The 20601-nt window shown below is 58.2% G+C and overlaps 8 protein-coding genes across 8 annotated transcripts; 4 read left to right on the top strand and 4 right to left on the bottom strand.

Annotated features, from left to right (window-relative positions):
- Positions 1 to 5: 5 nt before the first annotated feature.
- Positions 6 to 4748, bottom strand: BXZ73DRAFT_97733 (uncharacterized protein; the record flags this gene model as incomplete). The annotated part of the gene is made up of 11 exons (XM_048027470.1): positions 6 to 52; positions 293 to 583; positions 634 to 2551; positions 2603 to 2936; positions 2984 to 3257; positions 3659 to 3745; positions 3796 to 3876; positions 3932 to 3994; positions 4046 to 4228; positions 4282 to 4302; positions 4355 to 4748. The coding sequence occupies 11 exons, from the start codon at positions 4746 to 4748 to the stop codon at positions 6 to 8; spliced, it is 3693 nt and encodes a 1230-aa protein (XP_047881578.1).
- A 125-nt stretch (positions 4749 to 4873) lies between these two features.
- On the bottom strand, positions 4874 to 5610 carry BXZ73DRAFT_97732 (uncharacterized protein; the record flags this gene model as incomplete). The annotated part of the gene is made up of 4 exons (XM_048027469.1): positions 4874 to 5110; positions 5165 to 5289; positions 5345 to 5458; positions 5517 to 5610. 4 exons carry the CDS (start codon positions 5608 to 5610, stop codon positions 4874 to 4876), a joined length of 570 nt encoding a protein of 189 aa, XP_047881577.1.
- A 239-nt stretch (positions 5611 to 5849) lies between these two features.
- On the top strand, positions 5850 to 6171 carry BXZ73DRAFT_41176 (uncharacterized protein; the record flags this gene model as incomplete). The annotated part of the gene is made up of 3 exons (XM_048018723.1): positions 5850 to 5962; positions 6014 to 6035; positions 6088 to 6171. 3 exons carry the CDS (start codon positions 5850 to 5852, stop codon positions 6169 to 6171), a joined length of 219 nt encoding a protein of 72 aa, XP_047881576.1.
- Positions 6172 to 6849: 678 nt separating this feature from the next.
- On the bottom strand, positions 6850 to 8712 carry BXZ73DRAFT_41198 (G-alpha-domain-containing protein; the record flags this gene model as incomplete). Its single annotated transcript, XM_048018730.1, has 9 exons — positions 6850 to 6899; positions 6956 to 6989; positions 7041 to 7123; positions 7177 to 7357; positions 7408 to 7484; positions 7535 to 7740; positions 7810 to 8410; positions 8479 to 8558; positions 8606 to 8712. 9 exons carry the CDS (start codon positions 8710 to 8712, stop codon positions 6850 to 6852), a joined length of 1419 nt encoding a protein of 472 aa, XP_047881575.1.
- A 3711-nt stretch (positions 8713 to 12423) lies between these two features.
- BXZ73DRAFT_41183 (ribosomal protein S13) lies at positions 12424 to 13060 on the top strand (the record flags this gene model as incomplete). The annotated part of the gene is made up of 4 exons (XM_048018726.1): positions 12424 to 12462; positions 12520 to 12653; positions 12710 to 12963; positions 13017 to 13060. The coding sequence occupies 4 exons, from the start codon at positions 12424 to 12426 to the stop codon at positions 13058 to 13060; spliced, it is 471 nt and encodes a 156-aa protein (XP_047881574.1).
- Positions 13061 to 13397: 337 nt separating this feature from the next.
- Positions 13398 to 14555, top strand: BXZ73DRAFT_97728 (uncharacterized protein; the record flags this gene model as incomplete). Its single annotated transcript, XM_048027468.1, has 1 exon — positions 13398 to 14555. One exon carries the CDS (start codon positions 13398 to 13400, stop codon positions 14553 to 14555), a length of 1158 nt encoding a protein of 385 aa, XP_047881573.1.
- An 808-nt stretch (positions 14556 to 15363) lies between these two features.
- Positions 15364 to 16663, bottom strand: BXZ73DRAFT_97727 (CCAAT-binding transcription factor (CBF-B/NF-YA) subunit B-domain-containing protein; the record flags this gene model as incomplete). The annotated part of the gene is made up of 2 exons (XM_048027467.1): positions 15364 to 16488; positions 16553 to 16663. The coding sequence occupies 2 exons, from the start codon at positions 16661 to 16663 to the stop codon at positions 15364 to 15366; spliced, it is 1236 nt and encodes a 411-aa protein (XP_047881572.1).
- Positions 16664 to 19005: 2342 nt separating this feature from the next.
- Positions 19006 to 20583, top strand: BXZ73DRAFT_87937 (C2H2 type zinc-finger-domain-containing protein; the record flags this gene model as incomplete). The annotated part of the gene is made up of 4 exons (XM_048024775.1): positions 19006 to 19099; positions 19150 to 19301; positions 19404 to 19499; positions 19549 to 20583. The coding sequence occupies 4 exons, from the start codon at positions 19006 to 19008 to the stop codon at positions 20581 to 20583; spliced, it is 1377 nt and encodes a 458-aa protein (XP_047881571.1).
- Positions 20584 to 20601: the final 18 nt, after the last annotated feature.

The following is a 20601-nucleotide window of genomic DNA, read 5'->3' as shown; positions in this document are numbered from 1 at the left end:
TAGCACTATGGGTGGTGGAATGGGGACGACGGAAAGTACAAGAGGACAGCTGCTGCCGTCATGATTAGGAATGCAAACGCAAACGAGAAAGAGGGATATGGTGGGATATCATGCAAGATGTACGCATGTTGGGAAACGCGATGCGGTATGCAGGGAGGCAGGATGACGGAGTGATAAGACATACGTGCACGAAAACCAAGAGAAGAACAACACATGCAAAGAGGAGACACCGCAACACCACTACTTGTACGCAGACAGGAGCCCTTTCTTCTTTTTTTCTGCACCGTGGCACCGGCGCGCCTGCTCCGTGGGATGTGTGATGCCTTCTTCCCTGCGTCGACGTCCGAGTCCGACTCGCTGCTCGAGGACGAGTCGTCGTCGTCGTCGTCCTCTTCCTCCTTCTCATCGGCGATGGGCTTGGCGGCGCTCTGGCTCTGCCGTGGGGTCTGGGGGAAGTGGATGGGAGAGGAGAACTGCGACATGGGCGTGTTCGCGAACAGCTGCTGGGAGAGGTTCGAAAGCGACGGGTATGACGATTTGGAGTACCAGCCCTGCCGGGCGGGTTGACTGGGCAGCTTGAGCCCTGCGTGGGCTCGGGTCCGTCGCCACCGTTGCTGTCGTCGTCGCTGTGACCGGCCTCGCGCGAGCCCATCGTTGGGAACGGCGTGCTGGCGTCCGCAGGTGCGAAGCGGCCGAACGGCGTCTCCTGCTGCTGGCTGCTGGAGGGAATGAACAGCGGCTCCTTCCTGCCCGACTTTGGTTTAGGCGTGACCATGGTCAAAGGGTCGTCCTCGTCGTTCTGCGCGTCTCTCGCATTCTCTTTGAGGGCTTCCAGGGTAGATATGTGCTCGGGCACGGGCACGGGTCGCGCTTTGGGGGGACGTCCTCGCCGCTTCGGCTGGCTCGGGACGACGGGCTCGGGACTGCTGGGCTGCAGCTCGTCGATCATAGACATCTCGCCGACAGACTCCGTCTGCGCCCGCGGTTCCGTCGACGGCAGCGCTGTCCACGAGATTTTTGCGGTGGCTGGGCCGTCCTGTGAAGGCTCGTTATCTTCGCTCTTCTTATCGTCTTCGGCATCCTCTTCCTCCACCGTACGCTGAGACTTAGTGGACACTGGCCTCGCCGAGGCTCCTCGCCCTCTACCCCTGCCTCTGCCCCTCCCGCGCGTGGACGCTTTGGCCTCCTTCGCCGCCTCCTTCTCCAGGCGCCTCGCCTCCCGCTCCGCAGCCTTGCGAGCCCGCTCTGCCTGCTTCTCCGCCTCGCGCTGTGCCTTTTCCTCCGGCTTGAGGCGGACGTACTTGCGCTTCGCGAGTGGGCGTGACAGCGGCTCCTGGGAGGGGTCGAGCGAGACGCGCGAGACGGCACGTGTAGAGCGGCGAGGGCGGGTCTCAGGGACCCGCTCGGGAGCGTCCACTTCGCTTTCGCTCTGGTTCTCGTTGGGAGCGGTTTCGGCTGCTGGCTGAGTGGCATTGGTGTCGGGCACGACAGGCCCCTCGTGCTCCTCCTGGTCTTCACGCTGCTCCTGTCCCTGTTCCCATTCCCGTTCCCGCCCCTGCTCTTGGTCCTGGTCCTTCTCTTGTTCTTGTTCCCGCTCCTTCTCTTGCTCGTGCCCGTTCTCCAATTCTTTCTTATGCTCCGGTTCCTGCTCGTCTTGAGCTTCTTCAAAGTCCTTGATCGGCTCCTCAGGAGATATGGGTCGGCCTTCTACCGAAGCGTGAGCCAGGTCCCCATCGTCGATGATCTCGTGGGCAGTCCCGTCGCTTCCGCTGAGAGTGACGTCCTCTTTGGCAAGCTTTAGTTCACCGAGGACCCGCTGCGAAAGGCGCGAGGCATAATTCCGGCGACTAGGAGTGAGTTGCCCATGCCTATCCCGCATGCGGTGGACCGTGCCGGGAGTGCTAGGAAGAGGTGGCGTGACCTGCCCGGAAGCGGGAGCGGGGTCTTCTTCGTCGTCCTCGAACTCCTCAATGGAGTCGCCCGTGTCCTTCTCATCCACGGAGCTGAAGGACTCGATGGGGTCGTTGGGATCTTCAGTGTGGTGTCCGGTGACGATGATCCCTGCGTCCATAGTGGCGTCCTCTTCGACTGGTTGATCAGGTAGACCGATATCAGGAGACATTTCGTGAGGTTCCAAGGCAACTTCTGCACCGCCGTGCGCCCCTTCGTCCTCTTCTGCTTGCTCGAGGCTTTCGTCTTGTACGGGTGCAACGACTGCAGGCTCTTCTATCTCATCCAGCTCTCTTGGTTCTCCGTCCTTGGTATGATCGAGGGCCGCTAACACTGCGTCGGGCTGCAGCGAGTGAGGATCAACCTCTGCTGGATTCTCCGTGGAATTGGGTTCACCTGCAACTGCAGACGGTCCTGAGGGCCTACTCTGGGGGGACTCTGGGACCTCGGCCCGGGAGTCGTCACCTTCGTCCTCATCGCTCTGGTGCGCATGGTCCTTCGGCTGCTCTCCATCTGAGTCGTCACCATCAGAACGCCGTGTGACTTTGGTGTTGGCAGAGATATTCTTGAGCAGCATGTCGTTCTCAACCTCACGGGCGTCCTGCTACACATTAGCGGGGATTTACGAGTGTGTTGATAACAGTACACTTACTGCGTTGTCGAGGCTCTCATTGGGATCTGGGACAACAAGAGAAGAACTGGCGGACTCCTCGTCGTTGGAGTTGTCGCTGTAGGCATTCTCCTGGCCAGGTTCAGCGTCGGGCTGTGGCTCGTCCTCCGAGGACGCTTCGCGGTTGAACTTGCGCGACATCCGTCGGAAGGCCTTGTCGTTCTTCTCCTCTTCATCCGTGTCGGCGTCCTCGTCGTGTGGTAATTCCTCGTCTGAGTCACTGTCGGAGCTCGACTCGGAGGACAAAGGGATCTGATCAAGGATGCTCTTGCGCGCCTTTGGGGGTGCGTAGAGGAGAGACTCGAGGTTGCCGGGTCTGCGGTAAGCGTGCTGGGCAAGATAGAGGAGGCGGTCGCTGCGAACGGTGAGTCTTGGCCGTCCATGTCGCTGTCGCTGTCAGAGCTCTCATTGCTGCTGCCTTCGTCTCTGCTTTCAACAGCGACTTCGGATATCTCAGAACCCGCAGGGAGACGAGGGGATGAGACAGAGCGATATGAGAAGGAATGGCGTCGTAGTGAAGACGGCGCAGGAGTTTCTTTCGAGCGGTCGAGAGAACGCGGCGGGGTGAGCATGGTTGTCGAGAGTTCGAGCTGTGGGACAGTGGCGGCAATGTTGACAATGGTTTCCTCCTGTTCCTCTAGTGGTGAGTTATTGCAGATATGGGAACACAGCTGAACGCACCCCTACTGGCTCCGTGACGTCCTGCAATACAGCTGCTTTACTACGGCGTCTAGGCTGCCCCCGTTAACAGGCTTTGGGTCGGGAGATGCAGGAAGGTGAAGCGAAGATTCATAGGCCCGATTTATCGCGTCAGCTAGTGCACTGGCACTGTCCGGCAAGTTTTCATCTATTGAAAGGTCGTTAGGACCCCACGTCTGACTCAGTTTCGACCTGGTCGTCTTTCGTTTCCCGGTAGGTAGAACTTCGGGCGTGGACGGCGAGAGTGATGAAGCGGAAGGTAAAGCAGATGAAGACCCAGGTGATAAAACTGAAATATGGTAAATCAAAGGCGATATGGTACTAGAAAAATGAGCTCACTCAGGGCCTCTGTACTTGTGCCTTTCTTCTTCCGTGTGGATTCCCCACTTGGAGCAGGAGGCGCTTCAAGATAATCCTCGCCGGTTGCTGGTAAATATAAGCCACCGTTGATAATATAGACGAGGTGTGAGACATACTCGTAGAACTGTCCACAGCCGGAGGATCGGAAGAAGCTTCGCCAGTGCCTACAGACCGCATATGCTTCGTGGTTTTCTTGCCTGCGAGTAGTCGTTGGTGTCACAAGAGTTAAAGACGCGTAAGAGTAAAGTCTACCTTTCTTGGCAGAGGTTGGATCACCACCATAGCCTGCGACATCTACTTGAGTGACATCTATGGCTGGGATGGCATCAAAGTTGACACATGGGATTTGTTGTTATCCTGACATACCAGAGGTCTCTTCAGGAATCTGAGCCGACGGGACGTGCAAGTCCATTTTCTTCCCGCGCTTGGAAGCCAGTTTCTCAACTGCATGAGCATCTTCAGGAGATTCCTGGGAGGGAAAGGTATATGATATAGGAGGAATCGTTTCATTGTCAGCGAACTTGGACTTCTTCTTTTTCTCCTTATCGACTAGACAAGTTGTTCAGTAATCAGAGTGTACGCTATGGCAGGTACCGGCATACCAGAATGAGATGACGGCGCAGCTTTCATAGTTCGTCAGCAGGTATCTTTTGGACCTCGCGAAGATCTGCTCACCTGGCACTTGGATGGCAGGGATTGGCGCAGGGTCTGCACTAACCCGCTTCCGTTTCTTGGAGGACCGCGCATCAACTCTTGAAGCTTCGAGGGATTCCTCGACTGAGGCATTTTCTGCAAGCTCGAGGTCCTTTCTCGTGAGTGGCTTGCGGATTTCTTCGTCATCTTGAGATGTTGAACGTGAGCTCCCGGCTACGGCGTGCTCTTCCAGAGACACGTGTCCTACTTTCCGCTTTCCCTTCTTGCCTGCTTCAGCAGAAGGTTCCGCGGAAGCTCCAATAGTCGCATGGAACACGTCGAAAATATCTCTGTCCTTCTTATGTTTCTTCTTGGGAGGGGAAGACGATGTGTTCAGTTGCACCGCCGAGGACGAAGCAATTGGGGGAAAGGGCATCGAAGAGTTTCCGCCACACGATATCTGCTGACTTTGCTCGCGAGTACGCTTATCTGCAGTGACGACATGCAGGGGATATGCAAGTATAACAGGGTGCGAGTACACGGTAATAGCACTTAGAGCATTTACGAGAACTCGGGTTGGGAAAACATACCTGGTGGATCGAGAACAGTGGACGCTTTCCGCTCGCGCTTCTTCTTTGGTAGGCCGTTTGCGTCGATGGTAGGGTTTGGGGCGGGAGATTGGGAGGAAGTAGGATCAGGCTCGGACTGTTCGGCTGGTGGCGTTCCAGTTGTACCGCGGGAGGGAGTGACAACATCCGACACGTTCTTGCGTTTGATACTGCGTTTGCGAGATGAATTCTGATCGATGTTAGTTCGAAAGCATACACCTCGCGTTGTTATTTGAAAACACACCGGGACGAGAGGACCCGGAGCAGGAGACGAAGCGAAAATGGGGGAAGGTTGGGACCCCACAAAAACGGAAACATCAATGGAGTCGCAATTCCGTGCAACATAGCGGAAGGCTTCAAAGTCATCCTCTTGAAGGGGTATGAGACGAAACGGCGCGCAGAACAAATTGTGGCCGGGACTCACCATCGTCCAGCACGATCACGTTTCCCTCATGCATCCTCGCAAATCGCATGGACGCGTCATTCGGAAGATCCAGCTTTTTGCGCACTTGCTCTCGTGTCTCGCTCAGAGATTCGCCTATATTGAAGTGAAAATATGGGCAAAATGCAACACGAGGGACGGTGGCTAAACGCACCCTTGTACACCCTGGAGAACACCTTGTCCGGAGCATGAAAAGTGACAAGCGTGCCTTCCTCATAGCCATCCCGCTTCCGTTTCTTCTGCCCCATCACAGCAGTACCGAAGAGGGGAGAGTAACAAGAGGACAGCGGAGAGTGCGGGAGAGCCAAGCGGCGCCTGCAGGATTTCTTGCGCACAGGAAGCGCTCCGTTGAACGCCGGCGACGAGGGATGAGCCTGAGTGCGCGTCAATACCACCAAACACCTTTTCCCCGCTCTCCTCCATCATGGCCGGCGGTCCTTCGAGTATGCTGCTCTACATGTGCACGACGTGACTTTCGCTCACCGCGATGCATCTCCTCGCAGGCACCGGGTTCCACCCGCACCTTCCGGGCTTCACGCACAGGTTCCTCGCCACCACGCTGGGTGCAACGATGTGGTTCTTCATCTTCTACCGCGCGAGGTACGTGCTCCTCATCCGCTTATGCATTCTATGTCACTCATTATCTTGCAGGAAAGATGGTGCGAAGCTTCTGGTATGTCTTTATCACCCATCCAGTTCCGAGCATATGCTCATTCGCTGCACAGGGCTTGAGACATCCATGGGAGGGTCATCACGATGGTCATCACGGTGGCCACGAAGAGGGTCACGGGCATTCAGAGCACCACTAGACGGAATACATGTGACGGGTTGCAAATGCCTCACTCTTGTGTGGTCCGACGTTTCTGTCGAAAGCTGAAGCTGTGACAACCTCAAGTGTGTACTGTTTGTTCGACTTTCTTCTGCCTCCCCGTTCTCCCCATAAAGACATCAAGGCATACATGGATGCACCTCTATCTTTCGGAGGTAGCCATGCGGACTAAATGTCCATGGCAAGGCTCGCCTCAAGCGTGTCCTCATATAGACCCTCTGCACTCCAAGCTTCGTACTATTCAAAATGTGTATTCGTAATCAGTGTAAGTGGATTAGATGCGTCAATGTGGATATCCAGTGTAGAGGAGTATACGTGGGTATTCAATACCGTGCTAGTGCAAACGAGACGGAGAGATGAGTGTGCGTAGGAATACATGTCTGTGTGGAGAGGCCTAATTGTATAACGACACTTCCGAGCGGAAAGTCGGCGGAACGGGGGACACTACTACTAGAGACTAACCGTACAACAGCAAATTATGGTCGAGTTCCGTGGCGGCGATATGAATCGAAGGGAAGGAGCGATAAGTAGAGGATAAATTTGGATCGATCACAGTGCTGGGCGAAGGAGTGTGTGGACCGCTGTCCGTGCGGCCTTCAGGGTGTCGTTGTGTACAACTTCACCTGCGAAGCCGGCGGGGTACCTGTCGCCGCGGACTTCACAACAATGATGTCTCTTGGAGGACGTTGACGAGAACCGTGTCTCGGACTGCGAGAAGTGAGAATTGGTAGGCCGGTTCGAGCATATGCAGAATGATCACTCACTGCTGATTAATACGGTGGCCATGATCTTGGGCTCCTACTCGAGAAATAAGGGTTTGCCGAAGAAGAGAGAGGAGAGGATACGCACAACTGCACATGTAATGTGAGCGTGTAGATGGCGTTTCTTCGGAGAGTGTATGCGATGTGTTCGGATCATCTGATCGCGAAGGTCTATCAAAAGTCAGCACGCTGCTCACCCCATTACACTAAGAATCTTGTCTTACATTCTGCAACATTTTCGGCTTTGTTGGGGCGACCGCGGTAGCTCGACACGTAGTCTTCAAACTGAATGCCAGATTTCAACTTCGCAAATAGTACGTCGGCCTTGTTGAGGAGAAGAATGAAGGTCGCATTCGTCAAGAGCCTACTCTTGCATACTTGCTCCCATAAGGCTAGCGAATCTGCCTACATGGAACCCTCAGCGGATGAACGACTTGGTACAGACAACAACATACCAGTCGATTGACCTTCCTGTCTTCTTCTAGCCGCTGGTTGAAGCCGCTCATTGGACACAAGAAGACGACAGCGTTCACTGAGACTATTATCAGTGGATATTTCTTCTGAAGACTCAGACACCCTAACCATCGTCGAAGTATGATGCCCACGCAGTACGTTGACTGCGCGAACCACCAACGTCGTAGAAGAGCCAGTCGTTGCCTTTCTCTGCTGCGGTCTCCATCGTTAGCCGGTACTCTTCGACGCCGACTGTGCGCAGCCGGGCCCGAAGAATATCGTCTGTTGTAGGGAAATACTCAATGTCCGCGACCCGCTGCACGTCGTCCAGGAAACTGCCCAAACATAGAAAACGCGCAATCAGCCAGTCAACTTGCTCTCACATAAGAGCGCTTCGCACGTACTATCTCGCATGGTGGTGGGTGTCGATCCCTATTTCCCCAATGATCTCCGCGCCCGCCGTCTTCCACAGCGCAGCGATGTCCTCCTTGCACGCGTCGATGACCTTCCGCGTATCGTCGAGTTCGTCGAGCTGGATCATCACTGGCCTCTGTGTCTGCGACCCGCGCCGCCGGCGCATCATGTTCTTCCACCCGGACCCGCTCCTGATCGAAATTTCGGTCGCGGGCACCTCCCCGGTCCACGGCGCGTTCACGCGACTGTCCGTGGGAGATAGCGTGGGGGATGACACGGGCGAGGTCGCGACTCCAGTGCCGTCGGGGGAGAGCGCGCGCGAGAGGATAATTTCAACCTGCTTGAGCGGGGAGAGGCGCATCTGCAGGATGCGCACGTCGCGCGCGACCTCTGCCGTGGTCGTCGAGGTCCTTGGGCGTCTGCTCGACGAGGACCGGGGGTTGGTGAGGATGTGGAGGAGGAAGTTGACGAAGCGCGCGAGGTTGAGGTGGATGACTGTGCGCCAGGCCTCGGCTTCGGCGAAGAAGGCGGCCGGGCAGAAGTAGAGTTGGAAGTTCTTGATCATAGTGGACTTGCCCGACTCCGCTTGACCTGCGCCCCGAGAGGAAAGGGAACGTGAGCGGATGCACGCGCTCTCGAACTGGGGTGGCTGTACAAACCAAGGAGGAGGACCTTCGTTTGAGGTTTGTTTCTCCGCAACTCCTGCCGCTCCGCCTCGATGGCTTTGTCAATGTCATCGCTGGTGCGCAGTCAGTGCTCTGCTCTGCGAGAAGGGAAACCACGCACCTGATCTCCTTTGCTGCGCGCTCAGCCTCGAGTCGGGTGGCCTTCTGCGCCTCTGTCTCGTTCGAGGGTGGCTCTGGGGGCCACGCATTGCTGACTGTGGCGCGCATGCGTAGCGGGAGTTGGGATGGACAGCGGCGCTGCGTCCTGGTGAGAGAAATTGGACGGCGCTCGGGGGGAAGGAGGCCAAACCGCGGGGAGGAGGATGATTATGAGAGAGCGGAGGAGGTCAAACGATCGGGGAGCATCGCGTGGCTGTTGTTGGCAGGGGCGCAAGAACGGTATAAGTTAATGGTAGCGTTGGGTGGCGCAGCACGCGTTTCATGGAAAAGGTGCTAAAATACTGATCGCGCCGTCGTCGCGCAGTTCCCTTTGACGATTTGCCTTTCCAGGTATCGCCCTGATGCGCCTCCTCTTCGGCGTGGGGTGCGTCAGAGTGGCCGCGCGGCTAGTGCCTGGAGTCGACGATGAACGTGACGGATTGGTCCCAAGAGATCCGTGCCGGTGTTAGGTGGAGGAGAAGGCTTCGGCAGATTAGTCGTTGGAACGTCGTTGGCCCCTCCTCGGAGGGCGGCGGCGACATGACGTCCCCCCCACCTTCCGTGCGTACTGTCTACCATAGCCCCTCCCCCTCACAAATTGGATAAAAAGGAAGGGAGCAAACAAACATCGCTGGCAGGGGGCGTTGTGATGGCGTTTGTCGTCTCTGTAGTGGGTTGTCCTTGGCGCAATAGACGCGCATGACGTTGGCGGCCGTGGTGCAAAGGGCGTGGTCAGCTCATGACGGAAGCATTCAATATTGTCTCCGCGTGCCTGCGCAAGTGGATGCCTAACGCGAGGGCCGGTCCCGCTGGTGATCGATCAGAGTTTGGGTCTTACTAGGTCGGAGTTCACTGCATCCCTTCTCATTCAGCGTATTGAGCGAGCACCCTGGCGTTATGTACGGAGAGATGTCCAATGACGGGGCTGAGCCGAGCGTTGAAACTCAAAACTTGACAGAGAGGTTGTGAAAGGGGTCGGGCGTCCCGGGGTGACCTTGTGGGCAGATCTAGCCATCAATACCTGGTGTTCGGACAAACGGGAATCGTGCTCCCGTCTCTCCACTGATAAAAATACATACCTAGCTAGAGTATCTTCTCGGACACCTAACGTGGGTGAAGTTTCGCGTCCCCTCAGCGCAAGTTGCGTCCGATCTCGAGGATACACTCATCTCGGTGGGGGAAGAGATCTCACCCTTGATGTGTCTCGGCTGAAACATCTTTCCCGGCGCTTCAATTGGAATTTTGGGAGTGTGGTCCTCACGCGTTTGGCGAATTCCCCGAGCGAATGCGCGCGCCTTTGTGGGCGTGGACAGTACTTACAGAATTGGGCTCTAAAGGTTGTCTAAAGGCGTGACAGTGGGCAAGCGCCTGCAAGCGCGCGCCGGGGCGGGACCCTATCGAGACCCTCCAATCTGATAGACACATTGTAAATGTTTCTATGTCGGCACTTATGCAAACTATAGGGGGAGTGGAGGACATATGTGTGTATGGTCGTTAAAAGAGTGAACTGACCCTAGTGTTCAAACACAAGGCCCGGTCGTGACGCCGACGTCAGAACTGATCATAAGCGTGCCCTTGCCAAGCCGTGGCACGGCCCAAGCGAGCCCAAGCGTCGGCCCGCACTAGGAGCTCATCCCAGCTCATCCCGCGGCCGGTGTTCTGGAAGATCGCGTCGCCTGACCGCGGAGTGGACGTCCGAGGTGCGCAATGCCACGGCGCACGCACACGAGTTGCAGGGACGATCTTGCGACCACTGGACCAGGCCGTTTGTGGTCACTTCCGCACGGCGATTCGGGCAAGACTCTGATGGATAAAACGATCGTTGTTCGGCGAATGCTGGGGAATGTCTCCGTATGCTGAAACGATGACTCATGTTGTAACAAGGAACGTCATAGTACAACACGCAGGCCGGCGGCCAGGCTCCCCCGACCACGGATTCAGATTGTCCGCCCGTCGGTACGAGCTTGGTTTCCTTCTCGTTTTCCGCGGCACAGCGCTTGTGTCTACTGTAAACCCGGTTAGCCCGGCAAAGCTTTCCTGCCAGTCGCTCGGCTTGGCTCGGCGATCTGACTTACGGTCGTACCGCATCTACCCTTCATGGGGTGCTCTTCCAAGATGCGGATTGTTTCTTGTTCTTCGTCCTCGTTAGGGGCGATACTATCGCTCGCCGCGGTCAAGTTATCTCTGTCTCGTGCCTTCGACCTGTAAACGCACGCCGCACAAACGGAGCTTGCGTCAACTTCGAACTCCCCTTGAAGCGATCATGGCACTAGAGCGAGTGCACTCGTAATGATATCGGCAACGGAAAGACCTTGTCTCCGGGCCTGAGGTCGCCGACCCATACGATGCGGCACGGCAGAGTCAAAACGGTCACGGTGTCTTGGATGGCGAGGAAAGACCTAAAGAGTACTTTGACGGTAAGGAAAACTCCTGTCGGCGAGCGGCGAAGCCAGGGTACTTGCCGAAGATCCGTGCAATAAGCTCCAGGTTGCAGGGCAGAGTCCTTCATGGCACATAGAAAGCAGCTTGTTTGTCAGGTTAGATAAATGGTGGTTTGATATGACGAGCAACACACCGCGATTGACGACCATCTTGACATCCTCGTAAACGGCATCGATTCCAGCCTTGATGGTCTCGAACGCTTGCTCATCTGAAATGAGAACTTATCCCTAGCCATTGAGATACAGTGGTTGAGTGCATGGTATGGACGAGTGAGAGAGACCCGTACGTCATCATCGTGAAACCGTGCTTAGTAGATCGTCTTAGAACGGGATGCACTAAAACACCTGTATACTCGAGTCTGCAACTTTGACGACGCGAAGTCGGAAGCCGTTCGTCTTAATTTCGTGACAGCAACCAGGCTGGAAACAGGGAGGTGGGTTTAGTCGACGCAGCCGCTGTTGCGCATGGATCTACGACCATCCCGAGTTTTCATATATATACCTGGGTGAAGCTTAGATCCCGTCTTATACGACAGCGGCGACGTAATCATACTGTGGATTTGCGAGAAGAGTCCGACTCAGGGAATATGTGGGGTTTGGGGGGTTATTAAGACGCTCCAGTGAAGCTGTGAGCGAGTCAATGGTCTACGTGAGAAGCCCCTACCTCCCTCTATCAACGTACCCGAAGGACAGTGAGCACCAATCCTTCTAGGCATAGGAGGTATCTTACCTCGTAAAGGGCTTGATATAAGCCGCGGCAAGAAGCCATTACTTGTACTTGGGAAGCCGAGACCCGCCCATATAAGTCCTCGAAGTTATCCTTCAATTATCCTTACCGCAGTGGCATGAGATCAGAGACGGGCTGTCTCGTACAGGAATCCATTCCCAAATGTACGAAGCCTTACAGTCAACGACCCAACCACCTAAGAATGGCAGACATAGGGAGCATGTGTAAAGGGATGGCCCTGTTGGAGCCTCAGGCTTGTTAAAGCCGACAAGTACGACAAGTGGCAGTTCGGATCAAGCGCCCAGTCTCAATTTGGCGCATTAAACGCCCACGGCGTTTGCCAGACGCCCATCTCTGTGAGGTGCGTCGTCTCTCGCCACATTCGTACCCAACACAGGCCGTCAAGACTCTCGGTGAGTAGATGCTGCCCTCACGCCCCCTACATCGATGTATGGGCCGTATGGTGTGCCGTCAGAGAGCTTCTGAACGGAGGATTGGCGGGATGGCTGGGTCTTGAGGGTGGATGGGATCCCGGAACTCTGGATGAAGTTATGTGAGTACGGACTTCACTGACTCTCTTGCTATATCACAGGTCCCTTGCCGTTGCCCATCATGTCTCTCCATGTCCCCGAGGCCCACCAGCAGTTCCAGGTCCGTCATACTGCGCCGAATTCCCCCAATCCTCAGAAATTCATTCATTCACTGTAGCACATTCTGCGTCTCCTCAACACCAACGTCGATGGCAAGCGCAAGATTATGTACGCCTTGACTGAGATCAAGGGTGTCGGTCGCCGTTACGCCAACCTTGTCTGCAAAAAGGCCGATGTCGACCTCAACAAGCGGTGCGTTCGCTTCTTGTCTAGACCTTGAATCGCCATTCATATCAGGGCATTTGCAGTGCGGGAGAGCTCAACTCCGATGAACTTGAGCGGCTTGTCACCATCATCCAAAACCCCACGCAGTTCAAGATCCCAACGTGGTTCCTGAACAGGCAGCGGGACATCGTTGACGGAAAGAACTCGCAGATTCTTTCCAACGGTGTTGACTCGAAGCTCCGTGATGACCTCGAGAGGCTGAAGAAGATCCGGGCGCACCGTGGTCTCCGTCACTACTGGGGTCTCCGTGTCAGGGGTCAGCACACCAAGACGACCGGTATGTCTTTCAGCCAACCCGCGCATAGGTCTTCTGGCTCATCTACTGGTCAGGTCGTCGGGGTAAGACTGTTGGTGTATCGAAGAAGCGTGGCTAGACGCTTTTTCTGGAGCTACATATGCATTATCTCATCGACGGTGGTATTATGATCGCTATGCATTGTATTTGTCCCATGCAGTAACGCACGCCACCTTGACATGCAGTCTTTTTTGCTACTCTATTTTCTGTGCGATTGTAGGCCGTTCGACTCGAAGCACTTCTGGTACGTATAGTGGAGAACGTTCCTGTGAGAGCCAGATTCCCACACTTCCAAAGTGGGCACGGGCGACTAGAACGTTCTGGGACTGTTCGCCGGGCAGCCACCGCATAAATCTCCTTCCTCGCAGCCTGAACGCATACATAGACCAACACTCCCGTCTGTTGTACTCTTCACCATGACCGCCACCACTGCTTGGGCTGACCCACACGCCTTCCACCCGTGGTTCCGTATGCCTTCCCTCAAACGACAACTCAGCGATGATGACGAGCAGTCACCTTCCCCGCCATCCGCCTACACCAACCCATCCCTTGTCGACTCGCGCCGGTCGCTTTCTCCGGCCCCGAGCCCCAAGAGGCGAAGATGCGACGTACTCGAGACAGGGCTGTCGAAGCTCACGCTCGCGCCAGCCGCCACCGTTTCGCCCGTGGTACTTGCACTCTGGCCCGGAACGAACACGAACGGGCCGGTGGACGGCATGCCGGTCTCCGCGTACGCACCAATCACGACGAACATGAACACAGCGTTCCCCGGGTCAGTCGAAGAGCCTGTCGAGGTGTTGAATGGCATCGTCGAAGAGGTGCCAGAGCTGCCGGAGGTGTCGATGAAGGGCCCGTCGTGGTATGAGGTCGAGAAAGACCGTAAGTCCGCGTTCCTCCATCCTGCACGCGCATTCTTCACGCGCGACGCGGTGGTCTTCACTGTCGATCGCGCCGTATCTGCCCTCGCGCCCTTCACCTCGCCTAAGTCACTCAAGCTGGAGGCTGCTGTCTCCCGCCACGTCGTCAGAACGCCCGCTCTTCCCCCGCCTTCCCCGTTTTTCCCGCCCCCGCCGAGCACGACGGTAGCTAACGCGTTCTACGCTCTAGGCATCGTGATCACCGACCTCGAAGACTCGGACGCCGAAGACGCGCCCGACAGCGAGCGCGAGAACGTCCCGCCCCGCGGCGCAGCCGCCGCGGACGCGCCGGCGTACGCGATTTCGAGCGCGCTCCTCGGCCGCCTCGCGCGCCCGCCGCTCGCGCCCGTTCCAGTCCCCGCGGGCAGCGGCGCCCTTGTGCTCTACCGCCCGCTCCCCCCCTTGGCGGTGGTGACCCCCGGCGCGGTGGAGGAAGCGGAGGCGGAGGATGAGGCGGGGGTGGTCACGCGCCCGCGTTTGCAGACCGGGACCGGGACCGGGACGCGCGACGGCGGAGTGGGGGAGCCAATGGGCGGGGGCGACGGCGACGACGACGCGATGGCGCTTGAAGACGTGGGCACGCCAATGGCGTTGGAGGACGCGTCGGCAGCGGAGGGGGACGTAGAGTACGAGCCAATGGACGTCGAGATGCTCTGAGTCGGGCCAATCGCTGCGTGTGCCGCGCGGGCCGCGCGAGACGAGTGACTGGGAGAAGATGCGGTGCGAGATCTCGAGGCCTACGTACTGCCTGCACGCGACTCGAGGCATCGACGTCTGCGTCCATTCGTCGGTCGACGCGATTGGCCCCACGTGCGGCGGCGAATTCTGGCGTGCCGCGATAGGGCCCCGCTGCCGCACACTAGCCCAGACACAGCGCGCGACGGAATTGGGCGAGTGATGGCGCCGGGTAGATTACTTCGTTATTGGCGATGTGGGCGAATGAAGGCAGTCAGCGTTAACAAGGGACGATTGAATTTGATCGGATAACGAAACCTACTCCCAACACCGTGGCTAAACACGACAGGCCAACGTGCGCGTACAAGTACGATTCGACTGCACAAGTTACGGCTTATATTTGTTTGTGCAGGAGGTTGGTAAGCATTTGTGGGGTTTGTGTGGGCAAAGGGGACCGAGAACTCTAAGGTACGGGGCCGGAAAGCATGGACACGAGCGAAGTGAGCAACAAATATCGAGGTTAGCGCAATAAGTACGGATGAGCATCGACACAACTGCAACGACTGTAAGTTGCGAGCGGAGACAACAGGGAGAAGTAACAGATTCGAATACACCGCGAGCATAGATACGAACGAGGACTCGAGACAAGATTAACACATTGCCAAGGAAGAAGCGCGAGACAACAGAACGACGGACAGACTCGTTAACTTCTGGTTGGGCACTGCCCACGAGACCTGCGACTGCAGGCCTGTGGCCGCCCTTGCTTTGCTTTACTTCGCCGCGGTGCCTCTCATTTCGAGTTCGCCGCATTCCCGAAGCGCATGAGGGAGTCGCTCCCCCGGCGCTGGATGTCGCCTTTGATGCCCTCGGCGGAGATGTTCATGACATTGTGGTCGCCCTGCGCGCGATAGAGCCGGTTGATCGACGACGCGTGGTGGCGCGCGTGCGCGTGCGGATGGGGGATGTGGTGCATCTGCATCGCGGCGTGGTACTGCTGGCGCATCGGCATCTGCGACCCCTGCGGCGGTGGGGCCTGTCCGACTACGGAGCTGGAAACCTGTCCCGGCTGTCCAGGGTGTCTGTGCGCCGCTTGCCCCGGCTGGCCTGGATGTGAGTGCGCGTGAGAGTGGCCACGGCCGTGACCGGGGTGCATCGGGTGCGGATGAGGGTGTGGGTGCGACGGCTGCGGGTGCGTGTGGTAGGGATCCTGCGGTTGCACTTGCAGGTGGTCAAGGGGGTCGGACGGGGAAAGCGGCGTGGGGGTCGTAGGGTGCGACATGGACGGGGAAAAGGCCATGCTCATCAGATTTACGGGGGCAGCGGTGTGCCCAAGCTGGAGGTTGAACGGAGAAGCGGTCTGCGGCGGCTGGGGCTGGCTGTGGGACTGCACAGGGAGTGGGGATTGTTGCATGCCCCGCGAGGGAATAGGAGTCGGCGACGGCTGGGGTTTTGGCTGAGGAGTCTGTACCTGCAGCGTCATCGCCTGCGCCGTAGAAGGTGCCTGGAGCTGGGGCTGGAGCGTCGGCTGCATGGCAGACGAGGTCGAGATGGCAGACGAGGTCGAGATGGCAGACTGAGGGCGGGGCTGCAACAGAGGCTGGCCTGGTGCGCCTGCGGGCACACGGATCTCGCGCTGTGTGTCTGGCAACTGGCCTTGTTGAGGCTGAGGCAATTGAGATATGTCCGGCTTGGGGGGCTCGCCGGGGCTATCGATGGTCATTTCGATGTCTTTGAGTGGGTCGTCGGCCGCATCGTCTTCCTCGCCCTCGCCGTCGACAGAGGCCGAGGCTGAGGGCCCAGCCTCTGCCTCTTGCTGCGCCTTTTGGGCCGCGATCTCTTCAGCGGTCAGGAAACGGCCCCCTGGGCCTCGGGGCCGGCGCATCGCATGCTTGTGGCGAGATTCATGCAGGTAGGGCTAGGAGAGGCGGGGATGGGTGTCTATCGCCGCAGGAGACGACAATGCAACACAGGGGACGCACCTTTCTTTGTTTGGAGAGCCTGTGAACCTCTTCGAGTCGGGCACGAGCGACACGACGCTTGAGGATGCGATAGTATTGCTTTGCGTTCACGTAGAGAGGCTCTTCGTCCATAGGCGCATCATCCTGGATCTGATCTACGGAGGATCCGGCTCGCGTGGAGGCTGTTGGAGCTGCTGCTCCTGCGGAGAGGGCCCTTGGGGGAGGTGGTGAGGCAGGAAGAGGTGGGGGGAGTGCGGGATGGGGTGGAGGGGGGGAAGGGCCGGGTGAAGGGTGACGGGAAGCATGCGGGTGTGGGTGAGGCAGGGGGTGCTGGAGGTGCTGTGGGCATGTGGGTGCGGGTGCGGAAGGGGATGCTGCTGCTGATGGTGGTGGAACGGGTGTGGGGTGCTGTGGGTGCTGGGGTGCTGTGGGTGCTGGGGATGTTGGGGGTGCTGGGGTGGTTGTTGGGCGTAGAGGCCGTAGAGCGCACTGTTCGCTGGCGGGGGGTGAGCGGGGGTTGGGGGCAGGAGGGAGCACGTACAGTAGTCGTATGCGTTTGAATTGAAGAGATGATTGACGGAGTCCATGATTCTTGGAATGAGTATGTGATTGGTCGGGCTGAGCGTTGGCCAACCAGCTGCTGCTGCCGTCGCCCAGTAAGAACCGCCGCCCTCCGTCCCGATTGGTCAACCGGTCACCCCTCGTCACGCCCCTCCACTTCCCAATCCGGAAACCCCTTCTCGCCACCTACCACCACCATGGAAGCAAAGCTGCACGTCTGTCCTTCCCCTCCCCCGCGCTCCCGCTCACGCCCGCGATAGGAAAGCCCTCAAGGTCGTTGACCTCAAGGACATATGCGCCAAGGCCAACCTCGCGCTCCCCGCCCGCGCGAACAAGGCTGATCTCATTGCCAAAATCCTTGCTTCCCCCGACGCCGTCGCCGTCTACAATGAGAACCATGGCGGCACCCCGGCCCAAGCCGCTCCGGCCGCGCCCTCAGCCGCAGCGACCTCTCTTCCCAAAGCTACTCCAGTATGTCCTCCGACGTGTTCTTCTCGCGCCATCCACTCACTCGTCGCGTCGCGTCGCGTTTCAGCCACAACCACCTAAAACGTGAGTACTCTTGCCATCTGCCTCCTTGCGCGTTTTAAACCCCCTGTAGTGTCGCTGCACCCTCGAGCTCGTCCGCGCCCAAGTCTGCGCCCTCCTCCCCACCCAAACCTGCGTCACAGGTCTCACCGAAAGCGGTAGGTGTCACGCCTTGTGCAGCAACACATGCCGTAATGTCGTACACTTTGCAGCCCGACGCGTCCAAAACGTCTACAAAGCCTGCGGAGGATGCTGCGGCGCCAGCAGCCGACAAAGTGGACGGGGTAGTGGACGACGAGGCCGAGAAACGAAAGGCACGCGCTGCGCGCTTCGGCATTGCGTTGGTAGAACCGAAGGTCGCACCCGCGAAGAAGGGTGGCAAGGGTGCGGCGAACGGCAAAGCCTCCAAGCCTGCTCTGTCCGAGGTGCGTGGCGTCTTGCCCTTTGCGTGTTTCTTTGTTCACCGTCCCGCACACAGGACGAAGCCAAGATTGCTGCCCGTGCGGCACGATTTGGTGAGCAGGCACCCACGACGCAGGTGGCGAAGGAGACCGGCAACAAGAAGCGTTCCGCAGAGCCGGTGAATGAGGATGAAATAGAACGGCGGAAGAAGCGTGCTGCACGCTTTGGCATACCTCTAGTGGTGAGTGCTGCACTGTGTCTATGCTCTTTGCAGGTTATTGACTGTCTCTGTAGTAGAGTGCATCACCATCCTGTAACTGGTGCATATATGTCCCTCGTTTGTGCCACTGTCTTTGCTATCGCCCACTGTTTTGTATTGTACCTCTGTCATCTCTGGATTTCCTCACACTAGAGAATGTTCATGTCTCTTGGGAATCATGTCTATATCTGTGGCCAGAAGACTATACACTCAGGCCTCAGCGGACTGAATCTCGGCAACAACAATAATATGCCATAGTGCATGGGCTTTAGTCCCGGGTCCATCAACCTAGGCCTCGCCGAGACGGGTTTTTCACTTGCATGCTTCCTGCATCCGCGGTTGCTGCCCAGAGAGTCAAAAGTGCGTTAGCAGTCACCGCTGTGCCCAGAGCGGACTGCTATACGCCCACGCCCAGCACTCGCTGACTCTGTCTGTTCTCTCGTTTCATCGTGAATCATGCGGAGCCGGTTGAAGCAGTACTTGCGAAGACCGAAGTGGGTCAACCGAAGAAGCGCGGAAGAGAGACATCACGTGGATGACGTTTTCTGCGGTGTTTTGTAATCGGCGTCCGTAATCGGCGCGGGGCCGTAAAAGACTCCCCAGCCACTGTATATAAGCTCTCTCTCCCATTGTCCACTGGCATTCACCACACTCATCTCATCCACCGCAAACCCAGCGACAACACACTTCATATCCGTAGCATACCCCTAGTCCACCCCCTGCCATGATGGACGTTCTACCGGCTCAGCCAGAGGTCCACCAAAATCTCTACACCTGCATATCATGCACAATCGCTTTCCTCACCGCGCAGGATCAGAGTGAGCCGCATCTACCTCTTGTGATCTATACAGACTAATCTGTGAACCAGGGGAGCACTACCGTTCCGATCACCACAGATACAACATGAAGCGTCGAGTCGCGAGCCTCCCCCCTGTCAGCGCTGCGTTGTTCAACCAGAAGGTCCTCGAGAGGAGGGCGGAGACCGCGGTTATGGCCTCACCTAAAGGATCGTCGTGCGAGGTCTGTGGGTGAGCAGAAATAAAATTTCTTTATGTCGCCCAGCGGCTCATTGTGAGCGCAGGAAGAGCTACACAACCGAGAACGCCTACCGGTCGCATCTAGCCTCGAAGAAGCACAAGGAAAACGAGCTTCGCGCCGCGACCAAGGCACAGGCCCCCCAGGCCACCCCCGAAGACACCCGCGCCGAGCCCGTGGCCGGTCCCTCGACGCCCGCCCCGCCCCTCCCACCGACGCCGCAGTCACCGAGGTCGCCTCCCAAATCCAAGGCGTCTCGCTCTCCGTCGACGCCGACGCGACCGAGGACGAAGTGAACGCGACGATCGACTCCAAGATCGCCGCCGCGCGCGCGGCGCTCCTCCCGACGCAGTGCCTCTTCTGCGCCGCGCCGGCGAGCGAGAGCCTGGACGCGAACCTGGAGCACATGTCGCGCGCGCACGGCTTCTTCGTGCCCGACGCGGACTTCCTCGTCGACCTCGTCGGCCTCGTCGGCTACCTGGGCGAGAAGACCGCGGTCGGGAACGCGTGCGTGTTCTGCGACGCCGCGTTCCGCACGCACGACGCCGTGCGCCGGCACATGCGCGACAAGGGCCACTGCAAGATCGCGTACGACACGGACGAGGAGCGGCTCGAGGTCTCGGACTTTTACGACTTCGAGGCGTCGTACCCCGACATGGAGGAGCGCAAGGCGCGGAGAGAGGCTCGCGAGACGAGGCGCGCGGAGCGCCAGCGACGCAAGGATGAGAAGGCGGCGGCGAAGGCGGAAGGCGCTGGCGACGATGCCACGGAGGAGTGGGAGGACGACGACGGTGAAGGTGACGTCGACGAGGTCGTCGAGGAGGAGGCGTCGTCGACCGAAGACGAGGACGATAGCGATGAAGACGAAGAGGACGTGCCCGACAACCAGGTCACATACGGCGACTCGTCCTACGAGCTCGTCCTGCCCTCGGGCGCGCGCATTGGCCATCGCGCGATGCGCCGCTACTACGCGCAGTCGTTCCCCGGGGCACCGCGTGGGGGACGGGTGGAGGACCCGAACTCGGGCGCCGCGCTCGTCCGCCGACTCATCGCGGACAAGAACTCGGCGCTCGTCCCCGTCCGAGGCGGGTTCGGCGCGTACGGGCAGGGCACGCAGGTGGTCAAGGCGCGGAACGCGGGCGAGGCGCGGCACGCAGGGCGGCACATCCGCGAATTCCGCGACCAGCGTCGGAGGGAGGAGTTCAGGACCAAGGTCGGGTTCATCCACAACAACCAGAAGCACTTCCGGGACCCCAATATGCCCTAGGAGTCACCCCCGTCGACC

This window comes from Epithele typhae (genome assembly GCF_022376455.1).
Source record: "Epithele typhae strain CBS 203.58 chromosome Unknown BXZ73scaffold_5, whole genome shotgun sequence".
Classification (NCBI taxonomy): Eukaryota; Fungi; Basidiomycota; class Agaricomycetes; order Polyporales; family Epitheliaceae; genus Epithele; species Epithele typhae.
The sequence above is the reverse complement of the archived record's forward strand: the minus strand, read 5'-3'. Positions and strand labels throughout refer to the sequence as shown.